This window comes from Zonotrichia albicollis, chromosome 4 (genome assembly GCF_047830755.1).
Source record: "Zonotrichia albicollis isolate bZonAlb1 chromosome 4, bZonAlb1.hap1, whole genome shotgun sequence".
Lineage (NCBI taxonomy): Eukaryota > Metazoa > Chordata > Aves > Passeriformes > Passerellidae > Zonotrichia > Zonotrichia albicollis.
The window spans coordinates 32,956,180-32,969,086 of record NC_133822.1 but is presented as its reverse complement, the minus strand read 5'-3'; the positions used below and the strand labels follow the sequence as shown (position 1 = coordinate 32,969,086).

Genomic DNA, 12,907 nt, shown 5'->3' with positions numbered 1-12,907 from the left:
TACCTCTTTCTGTTCTCCACCACAGCCTTATACTTCTCTACTGAAAGCACGGGAGAAGGGACACAGCAATAACTAGCACCTCTGCCTCCAGATGAGTAATCCCTGGGATCCTCCCCTACATTAAAGCATGACTTGCTGCTGTCACCATTCATTTAGCCTGTCTTGACTCTCCTCTTTCAGGGTAAACTGCATCATTTTTGCCAGACCTCAGCTTTGCATGCTATTTCTGGATCCCTTCTGTGCACTCAGCAAATGCACCAAACTCTTAACTGCAGCACTTCTGGTATTTTGCTCTTGAATTTCTTTTGAGTTGCTTGACTGGGATTTTTTTTTTTTTTTAACAGGAATGGGGGAAAAAACAGGATTCATCTTCTAAAGCTGAGCAGGTGGGCTAGATTTTGAACTGAGGCCTGCAGAAATTAATGGACAGATGTAATTCTATCATGAAATTAGCTTTGCAGATTTATGCTGAAAGTGTCATATTTTGTATATTACTGTGCTGGAGCTGTTTCCAGATGACTTCCTGAGATTTATTTGGTGACCTGCTGTTGTGGCAGCTAAAGATCCTGCTTACATGATGTTCTCCAATTCCTCAGTTCCTACCAGTAATACAGTCTCAAACTCAGCTATCACATATAGACAGTGCTGCCTGTTTATTTCTCTCTTACTTTGATTCAATTAAGAATTTTGTTTAGTATTTTTGGTATTTTTTGCCTCTTGCTTACACTGTTACAGAATGTGGGCAGCTGCTCTGCTATGCTTACTGCACCAAGCTGGGCAGGGAGTGCTTTGCTCCTGTGTTGGAACAGCAGAATGCTGTCCCAGGAAACCTTTCCCCCAAATTCTGCTTTTGTTTGTGTAGCTGGGAAGCCATACCACTCTAAAGTAGGGATAAATTTAAGTTCATACTAGCATAATTTATTGTGTGGCCACTCGTTAACTTGGAACAAGCACCTTATTCTATTTTGGTTTGTCACGTGGAGGCAATTTGATAAGCTGGGAGGCGAGCTGGGGAGGAAAGTCCATACCAAAACTGTCTCTGCTAGGAAGCAAGTGCTCAGCTAGATGAGTAAGACACACAGCCATGTTCTGAAATGCTCTGCAGTGGTTGATCATGTTCTCCCTTCACCCCAGGCAAAGGAGGGGCAGAATGTGTTGGCTCAAACCCTTGTTGGAAGTGGCTTATCCCATGAGCCATTTGCTGGGATAGAGTGGGAATGCAGGTGGCATTTCCAGCAGCCCCACTTGGCCGCTTGCTGGTGGCTCTGAGGTAATGGCAGAGCTGTGCTTACACTGCCTGGGAATCGTCAGTGTGGTCCAGCCCTAGTTTGTGATTCATTCAATTAAAAATACTTGGTGAGAGTATGTCTGATACTACCATCTGGTGACTTTTAATAATATTTATTCTTAGGAAGGTGGTTCTTTAATTAAGGAATTAACCTTAATTTTTGTAGGCTTAGCATAGATCTGAAGAAATGCTGAGACTTAAGCTGCTCTATTTCTAGAAGAGTCAAATCTTTCTTTTTTGGATTTCCCTGTTGTCCTCTTAAGGATCCACTAATTGAACTGCTGCTGCTTGTTAAGTGAAAAACCAGGTGGGACCGTGACAGACAGAATGGGCAGAACTTTTCTCTGACCGGGGTTCTGGGACAGCTTCTGAAGTGAAGGAAAACTGCCTTCACTCTATTCTTTTTGCTTCCTCTTTGTCCACTGCCCCCAGAGGAATATTCAAAGGCAGTGTGGCTCTCATGTAATGTCTACCAAGAGAACTACCAAGAGAAGACTCCTTGTCTTTGATGTTGAAATTCTGGCATCTGGACACCTTTTTGTTTTCTCATGTAACGAGCAAAAAGCATTTTGATGGACATGTAGCATTACCAAGATCAGTGCATATATAAGTGGTCCCTGAAGAAAGCTGTGATATGATCACCTTCATTATCAAGTGTCTTAGCCCAGAAGTATACTTATTTGCTTCTTAAAGCAGTGCCAAGTATTTAGAATTCTCCTTGAAAGAAGGCCCAGACCTAAGACACAAATAATTTTTTTCTGGGAAGTCTGTGTATGCTTTCTTTTCCCCCTGTTACACTGATACTGAGCCTTTGGTAGTAACTAAGGTGATGGAGCCCACCTGGTTTTAGAAGCTTCTTTTGGACTTGCTGCATGTTATATTCAGGTATTCTGGAGTTGTCTCAAGATTTTATAATTGAAACGTTTCTGTAATGCCTGTAAAGCACTGGATTGGGGTAGAAAGGAATGCTGAAGTAGTTGTCTTCTATATGCTGCTGGTGTATCAAGACTACTGGCAGGTTCATTTTGCAACTTAATCACTAATAGATTCTTGTGAGTTATTGTTCTGTTAAAGCTGCCTTGATGGGAGCCAGCTCGTTAGTGTCATGAATAAAACCTCAGTTCTGGGAACACAATCTTTTGACAAGGGATTTTTCAAACTTCAGATGAATGTTCATCACTGCCTTACATTTTTCCTTTGTAGTAATTTCAGAGGTGGACTTTGGACAGTCTAGCTCACTGGAATTAACTTGAGTCCTTGTCTGGCAGTTGAAGTTACCTGGGCAGGATCTGTACTTCCAAGAGTGTTTGTCTGTCTCTCTTGACAGCTGTGACAGTGTAGGCTGGGCATTGGAAGAGTTTGGTTTCTGGCTGAAGAAGATCCAGGCTTGTGATTTCATGAGTCCCCTTTGGTGCACAGGTTTCTGGAGTTTGCTAATGTTACCATTCTACTGGATGGCTGTAAGAATGCTGAACAAAATAAAAAGTGCCAATTGCCCAGCAGACAGTGGTCTTGCAATATGCTCCTTTAGCAGACTGACTTAGTATTATTGTTCTGCCTTCTTTCCCCATGTCCTTCCCTAAAGCAGAGTTTGTTGAGGCTTTGAAAATAAGCCGTAGTTAAGAAGTAATGACTTCTAATTCTGACCTGTTCTCCTCCTATGCTGTGTATTTGTAATTGTTTTTTAAAACTGTTCTAGTTTTCCAGTCTAGACAAACTATTAATATTTAGCAGCTATGTGTAGATGATGCAGTGAAGGAAGACTCAAGGGCAGAAACAGGCTGCAGGTATCTTATGTCCAGAATTTAGGGTGTGTGTGGTTATGCCACTTTAGATCAGTTTCAGTACTATGGAACTTGGTTGGAGAGTGTTTAGAGTGGTAGTGGCACATGCAGACAAACTCTATCACTCTTAAGTAAATTGCCTTGCCAATGGAGAATATGTGGCAGAAAAAGATGGAAAAGGGAGATCTCTGGCACCTGGGGGAGAAAAGACATGACCAGGAGCTATTTCAGAGCTCCAGTTTTATTTAGTACTATCTTTGGGATTTTTCTCTCTCCATTTTTTTGTGTGTTTTCTCCGTGAGAACTGGATGTGTGATGACTGAAGTTCTGTTGTCTGCCTGTAGTATTTCTTTGGCAGAAGCAGCGGGTATGATGGGACAATCCTTGCTGCTTTACCTTTTTGCTTCTCTCTTTAGCTTTGGGTTCCTTGGGCCTTTTGCCAGGGGGCTTTTACTTTTCTCGGATTCAAAGTGAATTTTTGGTAATTTCATTTGTGCTAATGTGTTTTTGGACTATTAATCCTAATGAACATGAGGATTCAGTAGCACTAACTAATCAGATAGGGTTTCAGGCAAGAAATGGCTCCTATGGCTTTACCAACCCATTCAAATTCTTTCCTGTGATGTCCTTATTATGCTAATCCAACACACTTTGGTTTGCTGCTACTCCACAACCCCCAGTACTGCTGGTTTCATTTCTGCTTTAATGTATCTTGTTCCTGATCTGTGACATTTGCCTACTTAGTATGTTTCACTTGCAGAGAAGGCACTGGCTGGGTGCTGAGTTATTCACTCACCTGCACAGCTGATCCACCACCAAATCTTCTTGCTCTTGAGATCAGAACATCTATGTAAAACTGGCAGGTTTCTGGAATGTGAGAAAAATCCAGCTTCTGCAGTCACCCATGTGTTGTCCTGTTTGCCTCTGCGTGCCATTTTTCAATATTGAGCTTTTCTGTGCGTGCTCTGCTTACATTTATGTCCTCCCCACTTGAATCTCTTATGATTCCAGGGTCAGAATAACACCTAGACCCTAAGTAAGTTTTCTAGTCGTTGGTGATATTAAATCTGTGAAGAAAAAGGAAAATCACACAGCTCTTTGAAAACCATTACATCCATTCCAGCAAACAAGCAATAATTGCATCCCTAGAGAGAGGAATGGGGACTTGCCAGTATAAATTCTCACCTGGAGTGAGCACAAGCCACCTTTGTGCTCAGGGCATAGGACCTGCTTTGGTGCAAAATGAGAATCTCTTGCAGCTCTGTTGATGTAATCTTGGTGCTGTTTGTCTAACACTAGTATGAACTGGCTGAGCTGCTTGATCTATTTAGCTGCTATGGAAATCAGTGCATACCCAGCCAGAAAATGCATCCTTGCTTGCTGGCATGTTTCCTACATTTACATCAGTCTTTAAAAAGCAGAGACATATTGTAAGCTGCTCATCAGATCCCTGATGACCTAGTTTAGCAGATGTAGTGATTGGCTAATTGTTAAAGATGCCATTTTTGGTGGGTGAGAGGAAGAGCATCAGCCAGGCTTCTAGAGATGAAGAGTTAGATTCAGCAGAGGTAAGAGCCCTTTAGTGGGAGTAACTAGATAGGGCTTGGATTAATTTGTCTGGAGACCAGAAAATTATGCAAAAGCTTTATAAATGTAGTTCATAAAATGAAACTGTTGGTGTAATTTCTTGGTAAAGATCAATGTGGGATAATGGTTATGTATCATGGAAATATCTCAGATTCCATGCTGTATTGCTGTGTCCTCACAGTACCACAGTTTTTAGCAATTAAAACAAAAGTGTTAAATGTCTGGAACTTCTGTGGCTGCACTTCAAGCATCATGAGATTATGGCTTTATTATGTTCTTATAGCTGTACTTGTAATTGTGACTTAGCATGCTTGCTATAAACACTCTGAACAAAGCAGGCAAAGCAAAGCCCAGGGCTGTGGTCCTGGCATTTCCCAAAAATATTCCTCTGTCTCCAGACATCAAAGAGAGCACTGCATGTGAAGCAAAGTACTGAGTTTTGAGAACACAGGGAAAAACTTGTGTAATCTCCATGCCTTGCTTGGTACACAGAAAGGGGAAAATTAGGTAAATGCTGCTACAGTGGCATGTAAAACAGTATCTCTAGAAAGAGTGATGGGTAGGTAGGAGCTGGAAAAAAACAAAATTGAATGTTAATAAATATCAGCAGTAACTAGATGGGTGATAGTTGAGAGAGTTGGGAGCTGTGTGATCAATAAATGCAAACATCAGAGTGCCTTTATATATTTATTTTTTTGTGTGTTTTTTTTTTGGTAGACTTCTGGCATTTGAAATAACAAATACAAGAACCAGAGCTACTGGTGCAGAACATGGAACTGGATATTATAGGGATAATATCAATCTGCAAGAATAGTAATCATGGCTTTAACATGCTTTCAAGATTATGTATGGTTCAGATAGGTTAGATGTAAAAGGTGATAGGCTGTATTGTATGCAGTAGACTGTAAAGAAGAAAGCAGAGTAATACTGATAATGTAGGATTTGTTTCTGGTCAAATTGATGTGGGGAAGAATGGTAAAAGAGGTCCCAGGGGAAGTACTGTGAGTCTGCTGTAATCCCTCATAGGATTGGATTCAGACAGAAACTTAAGGCTTGAAAATTATACTATTCCCAGTACCATTAGAGAGATAAATATTAGTATGAGAAACTTTATTTTTTCAGATACATCTTGGAGAACAAATGCTGCTAATATTTATCAGATCAAAAGATTTTGTCATGGTAGCATCATCACCTGTTGTTGGCACAGTTAGTGGATTATTGGTGCTATGACTTTTACAGGAAAACAAGCTGTTTAAGAACCTCCATCTCCCCACCTTTGGATGGGATGATCATGATATAAGCTTTGATCCATGAAGCAATATATTTAATGAAGTCAATGCAGCCCTGAATGGTGCGGTTTGGGGTTGGTGGGCTTTTTTTTTTGGTTGGTTGGGATGTTTTTTTAATTTCTTTTTCAGAGGCACATTTAGGATACAAATTAGTGATAATATATGTAAAGGGGAAAACCCTCTAAGAAGAAACTTTAGCCTAACTTTTTAAAGGTTGTTAGGTGAAAAAAGAAGCAAATTTACAAAAGAGAATTTATCAGCAGAGATTGCTGTGCCTTTAAAATCAGTAGGGATGAAATAAGAACTGCCAAAAATCAGACTGAATTAAACCTTAAAAGTGTTGCTAAGGAAATGGGTGACAGTTTCTCAAAATACAATTAGAGAGAAGGAAGGAGGTGGGGCCACTTAGTGTTGAGAATAGGGTTGCTAATGAGGATGCTCTTGTGGTCACAGAATTGAACCAGTCTTTGTTGTTTTGAGTTGATCTTGGGGGCAAGGGCAGTATTGCTACTGGGCATGAACCCACCATAGAAGCAACCACACTGGACATTTCAAAGTCCTTAGTTAGGGCAGGTAGGCTGGGCTGGGAAGCAGGGGTGCCTGGGGAAGGGGGGTGCCTATTCCTGAGAGTGAAAGAACTGGTTCATGCAGTTGCAGATCTGATAGAAGTTTTAATCTATCAAATAGGAGTGCTGTCATATGTTTGGAGAACAGGAAGTGGAATTCCCACCTATTGCTGGTGGGGAATGATCTGAGTAAATACAGACCTAACCTCTGCTGCATGCTGGCACACAAATATTAATTAAAGGCTTGGATAAAAAGAAAGAATGTGATAAAAGGCAACACAAATCCATTAAAACTGGTTGTGTCTTATCAGTCTGTCTGTTTTTAAGATAACCAGTTTTCTTACCTTGATAATGTGTGTTTTACATAGTAGGATGATGTCTCTTACTATAGACAGGTTCTACAGCATCTGATGTGGTGCTGCAGAGGAAAGTACTAATGAGACTAGAGAAGATGCAGTTTAGTGCTGGAAATGTGAAACAGAGCTGATGTTGTTCTGGAGGATGTATTTAAAAATAAAGATGAGCACAGGCTAGATCAGGTGCAAGAACATGCTTCTAGAGGTTGGGGAGTAGCCAGCCTGTCATGTGACAGAAGACTGGAACAGCCTCTTGTTTGGATGGTTAGAGAGGGAATACATGGGGAAGGTTAATTGTAAGGGAAAAATAAAATACAGCTAAGCCATAGGACAGTACTGGCACAAGAACAAAGGAAAGACAGAAATTGCTCAGGAATAGCATTAAGCTGGAGAACACAAATCCCAGATATTCTAGAGCAGCCTTTTGGCTGGGGCAGTGTAGTTGTAAAACCCAGCTCTAAGGTGCAGTGTGATAAATTTTATGAAAAGTTAAGATGATGTTGTATGATAGCAGTTGATCTGATTCTGTGTGTCAGGAGATGTTTTCCACTCTTCATATTTCTGTAAATTTAAAATTATTCATAAATGTAAGCACCTGCAGAAACAAGGCTATGATTTTATAACAGTTACCTAACCTAACTGGTGTTACTGGAAATGCATGGGCATAGTAGGTGGCATGGTAATGTAGTTGGACTAATCCAGAAACAGAATTACGGAGTGCAGCGCCCTCTTATATTTGGCTAATATTTGTTGCAAGTCAGTGCGCAGTAGTAAACCAGCCCCTGTGGCCAGTCTTGCAGAAAATTCAGTAGTTTATTACTGGTCAGCAAAGTCCTGCTCTGTGCACCTTGGCACATGTGAGTTTAAACCAAGCTTTTGTCATTTAATTACCAGAGGGACACAAGAAGTGTGATGCTTTTTTACCAAAGTATCACATGAATATCTTAGTGCTGGTTAAATCACAGTATTTAAGTTTGCATCAAAAACTTTAAAGCATGGCAGTTTTATTGGATCTGTAGTTAAAACAGCAGAGGAGCTTAGGTGGTACTCCCCTTTCTTGTTTTGTTTTGCCCATTTGATGGGTATTTATAGATAGGAAGATATCTGTTCTAGGATTTGGAAATGTTTTATTCCCTGAGGCCTGGTTGGAAATGACAAGAACTGGATTGTGAAATAATGTAAAGTTTTTAACTTAGTTAGGGATTTGTTTTTAAAACCTGGGGCAGTAATATGAAGTAGCAAAAACAGGCTGTGGAAAAGTCTTTGGGTTTGTATAAATTAATGCCTTTTCATAAAAAGATTTTATTGGGGATTCTAAATTGCTTGAGTGCATAAATGAGCTATGCAAAAGAATGAAGGGCAGGCACCTTTTGAACATGTAGTTACAGAAAAGAGGTGGAAATAAAAAAGTATTGGTCGTTCAGAGGAAAACAGATTCTATCTGTGCCCCCTGGCAGGGTATGCAGGGAGTGCTGAGAGGCAGCCAAAAAGCCCTCTGGTGAGGAAGTAGGGGCATAATGGTGAGCCCCAGAAAGCTGTTTTGGGTCTCTTTGGGGTGAAATAAGTTGGCCAAAGGCAGAATGAGATGGAAGTTCGTTGTGGGAGCCTCATCTTTTTTCCCCAGTGAAGAAATCTAGAAACATAGCTGCTTTCCCATTTATGGGCGACTAATTTCTTTGTCTGTGCAAATCTTCACACAGAAATAATGGCTATAGAAACTTTTATTCATTTATTTATTTATTTAAGATGTAGAAAATGTCATGCTTTATACTCCCCAAATTGGTCATGCTCCTTTTGTAAGGAAGGAGGGCCCTGTGCCTCTAGGAAAGATGATGAGAGTGGGCAACAGCTGCTATGAGCACTCACCCAGCTCATAGCTGTCCTTTCCTGAGGCTCTCAGAGGGAAAGGGCAGTGGGAGCTGAGGATGAGCCAAGAGCTGTCCTGCTGGGCCCAGTGGGTTGGAGGGCTGTGGATTAGGCACCCCTTACCTGAATGAGAAAGGTTTGCACATGCAAATTGTACTAGATAAGGATCCACATATTTAACTCACAAAGAAAAGTAAATCTCAAGTTTAACTCTTTCTGTGGGGGAGGAAATTATGAGTGACAATAGAAAGGCAGCTGCCCTAGAGCTAGGCTGAGGGAGGCTGTTTAGTGGTGCACAGCAGCACTACAGAAAAGTTAAAGATTAGAAATGCAAAAATCCCCTGACTTTATGCATTTAAAATGGTGTGTGTAGGGGAAATTTGGCTAGCCCTTCTTGGGTTTGATCACTGTAGCATGTTTATTTTTGAAACCTCAGAGGGAGGGGTTTTATCCCTGCTATCCTTTGGAAGAAGGTGGGAATCTTTTGTGGGCTTAGGTTGTTAACTCTTTGAGAACCCAGGTTTGGCCCAGTGTCCACCCATCACTACAAAAATCTTGGGGTGGTTTTTCTGTAGCGATGGGTGAAACCTCATGCAATTTGTTGTGGGAGGTCAGGGCCCCTCGGTGCTCCCCCTGGCCACGGTGTATCCTTTAGGAATCAGCAGTGGACCCTCGGATGTCTGGTAACGTGGCTGGCATGTGAGGCTGCTGGGGTGAGCCTGCTGGCCAGGCAGCTCCCCATCTGTCCCTGTCGGTCAGGGAGCAAATTCCTCCCGGGGAATGAGGAGGGTGAGCTTCCTAAAATGGGCACAACAACTGGCCCTGCCCAGTCTTGCCCCCTTCTCCCTGCTGCTCACCGTCCCATGTGACAGAGTTAATCCCCTCGCCGCCCCCAGTTTGACTGGAACAGCTGAGGGGGACAACCCAGCAGCCCAGGGCTGGGGCAGTGGGGGCCATTGCAGGGCTCAGCTCCCCCTGCCAGCCTCGGTTCCGGCAGCTGTCCCTGCTTGCCTCAGCTTGGGAGGGAGGGAGAAGCGTTAAATGATATGGGCACACGCTCCCTTGTGAAAGGGATCCCTTCAGTTTGAGATACTAGTGTGCCTTCTCCCCTCTCCCTCCCTCCTTCCCTGACACCAAAGGGTTTTACTATGCTAATCCCAGCACCTGTCCCTGCAGAGGACAGCAAGAAGGGTATGGTGGTGGGGGAGGAACAGTCCCATATGTTTTTCCCTGTCCTGGATTGGGAGTGTTCCCTCTGACGCACCTAGAGCCCAGAACATATGCTCTTTTCGGATCCTAAATGCTGTTTGCTTCCTCCCATCCCTGGCAGCAGTGGCTGCAAAGATCCTGTGTCCCCCTCTTCCTGGCAGTTGCTCTGTTTGCTGCCCGGGAATCGCAGGACACTCCTCAGTCGAGGCTTGCAGGGCCGTTTTCAGTAGAGGATTTCTAATTTTAGGAGCCTCCACCGCCTATGGTTGAGCGCTGCCTTGCTGGATCCCAGAAGAGAGGGGCCGAGCTGTGCCGAGCCAGGCAGCTCCTTTTTATTTTCAGCTGAGCTAGTGTCAACCTGAGTGGCCCCAGAGGCCCGAGCCAAGCACTGCGCAGGGCTGCCAGAGTCCTTCCCACAAGGCTGAAAGACGGAGACTCGGATTTGAAGCTTCCAGTCCTGTGTCCATTTGGCCTTTAGCTGAAGGATCTTTGGCTATGTATGGTGTGTATTGTATGGATTACCAATACCCAGTCGTCCAGGTAAGCAAAAGGATAGTGGTGACTTTAAGGAGTTTTGTTCTCTATGTTGTTTGGACAAAGCTGGAGCTTACGTGCTGGTTTTGTAGAAGGACACTGCTTCCAAGCTGGGCTTCTTGTGTCCCAGGCCTCTGCCCAGATACTCTGCGGATGGCTTTGAATCTCCTGCACCTGAGCAGTACCATTTGATACTTTTTAACTCCAAGATTTGTCTTGTTTGAGACTTGTGTATTCTGGCTCACATTTCTTGCCTTTTTCTTTGATCATTTGTTTGTTTGTAGGGGATGTTGAACTGACAGCAGTGCTGTGCTCTGCAAACTGGCGTGTTGTTGTGTGTCTCACTGCGTTGTCGGGGCACATGTGACCTGTATGTGTGACTGCAGTCCCACAGGGGTGCTGAGGTACACAGAGCAGCTCCTCACCTATTCTCCTCCTCCCTCCTCCAAAATCACCCACAAAACCTCGGACAGAATCTCATTTGTCGCATTTTTGCTTTTGGAGGTGCAGAGAGGATGTGTAGGGTGAAGGGAGCGGGTGGGTTTGAGCGCAGCGCTCGGGGCTGGGCGCAGTCTGTATTGCAGCCTCTCACGGGGGAGGGGGCTATATTTGGAGCACACGTGACATTTGCTGGCCAGTGTGTGGAGTCTTGGAGAAGACAGGCTGTGTGGGTCAGGCTCAAATACTTTTGGAGCCAAGTGAAAGATGATGTTCTCTAGGCAGTCCTTGGCTATTCAATGTCAGCACTCCATGTCCTTACAAGCACCAAGTTTATCCAGAAAGTGTGAAATGTAGACTAGCAATTCAAGATTATCTACTGTGAGATACATCAGATAGCCACTAAATAGTATTTTGTTAGGTTACCTTGTATTGGGGGTTTTATTACCCAGATGAATAGAATCCACCAGCAGAAGTGTGTCTTTTGGTTGTTAAGATTTCTTCCTGATAAATTGGTTCTTTGCACTTGAAACTCTCTTTTTCTTCCCTCTGGCCTTGGTCCAGCTGGCAGGTTTGCTCCATCTAAACTTGAGCCAGCACGGAAATGCAGGTAATGGGATGTTAAAATTGAAGGCTATGCTTGCTTTCCACCCTTAGTAGCAAAGGGTGGTAAACAATATAGCGAAAAAAAGAAAAAAGGACAACATAGCCTGAAACTTTCTGAAAGCAGAGTGTTTGTGGACTCTTCCTCTTTGTAGTTCCATAATTTCTATGAGTGTTAAACTAACCCAAGCATTTAAGAGTGTACATGTAGACTACTTAGTCAAACTAGAGGTTAGTTCTTCATCTCTGCTCTCATCAGTGTGATTTCAATGGCCTTGTCCTTTGGCCTGCTGCATAAACATCCTTCTCCAGCTTCTTTTCCATTAGGATTTAAATGGTAGGAGCTAACCAGAAACCATCATGTACATCTCTGCAAACGCAGAAGAGAAAATAAAAGTGTCACAGACATGCTCAGGTGGGAGCAAGGAGCTTTGCCTGGCATGATGAGCATTATCAGCTGTGCCCTGGCACTGCCGAGACAGACTGGTTAAATTTGCCCATAGTTATTCCAAAATGTTACTTCTACAGCACAGTAACAAAGTTTTGATGCATATGTGCCCCTGATGTATGAGAAACCATAAGAACTCATAAATATTGGCATCTAGAGCTGTTCTGAATACGTTGCTTTTTGAATAAATGTGGTAAGTAGGAAGGGGTGATCTCGTGGCTCTGAGCTGTGTGTTCTTCAGGCTTCCAGCCTTCAGCTCTGCTCTTGCTTCTCTGTTCTTTTCAGCACCAAGATTTGCAGTTTGGGTTTTGGTTTTTCTTGGTAGAGGTTGGCAAATTGTCGTGGTAAATTCAGGAGTGGTTCCATGACTCTCATGTAGGAGAAGCTAAGTGGAGGTCCACCAAATTACTCTGCATGGCCATGGCACAACATCTGGACCCCTGTGCCTCAGTGAGGAAAGATGAATTGCACAGATCCACCAATTTTGTGTAGGCCTTGTTTGTTATCAGACATTGCTCCTGGCCTCCAGTGAGACAGCAAAGATCTCAAGTGTTGCCACGTGTGGTCATGTTGCATGGTGTGTTTTTAGCTTTTGAAACTCTGTAGCAGATATTCACTGCAGCAGTGAGAACTCTTGCAGATTTGTGTTTCTTGTTGCCTGAGCACATCTACTGAAAACTGGGTGTTTTTTGGAGATTAAAGAGGGATACCAGGGATACCAGCAGCACATCACACTGAAGGGAATTCCCACTCTGTTGGCACATGAGCAAGGCAGATGTACCAACTAGGTGGTGGAGGCAGTGCAAGGGAAGGTTCAGTGCATTGTTGGGCATCTCATTTTCCTTAGAAGACACTTTCTGATGGAGGTTCCTCAGGTGAAGACCAAAATGGAGTAGAAATGGTGCTGTTCTGGTTAACAGTAGTGGGATGATGGCCAGG

At 43.2% G+C, this 12,907-nt stretch overlaps 1 protein-coding gene across 16 annotated transcripts in view; it reads left to right on the top strand.

Annotated features, from left to right (window-relative positions):
- The window catches only part of RBFOX2 (RNA binding fox-1 homolog 2), a 170,484-nt gene that overhangs the window by 69,321 nt on the left and 88,256 nt on the right, over positions 1–12,907 (top strand). The window contains exon 1 of one of the 16 annotated variants that reach the window (XM_074539328.1): positions 4,554–4,640. The exons of 14 other annotated variants lie outside the window; for them this stretch is intronic. In XM_074539328.1, coding sequence (XP_074395429.1) covers positions 4,569–4,640 — 72 coding nt within the window. In that variant the 5' untranslated portion in view covers positions 4,554–4,568. Of the gene's footprint in view, positions 1–4,553; positions 4,641–10,311; positions 10,486–12,907 lie in introns of those variants that run through there. One more of the 16 variants, XM_074539329.1, reaches the window with a different exon arrangement.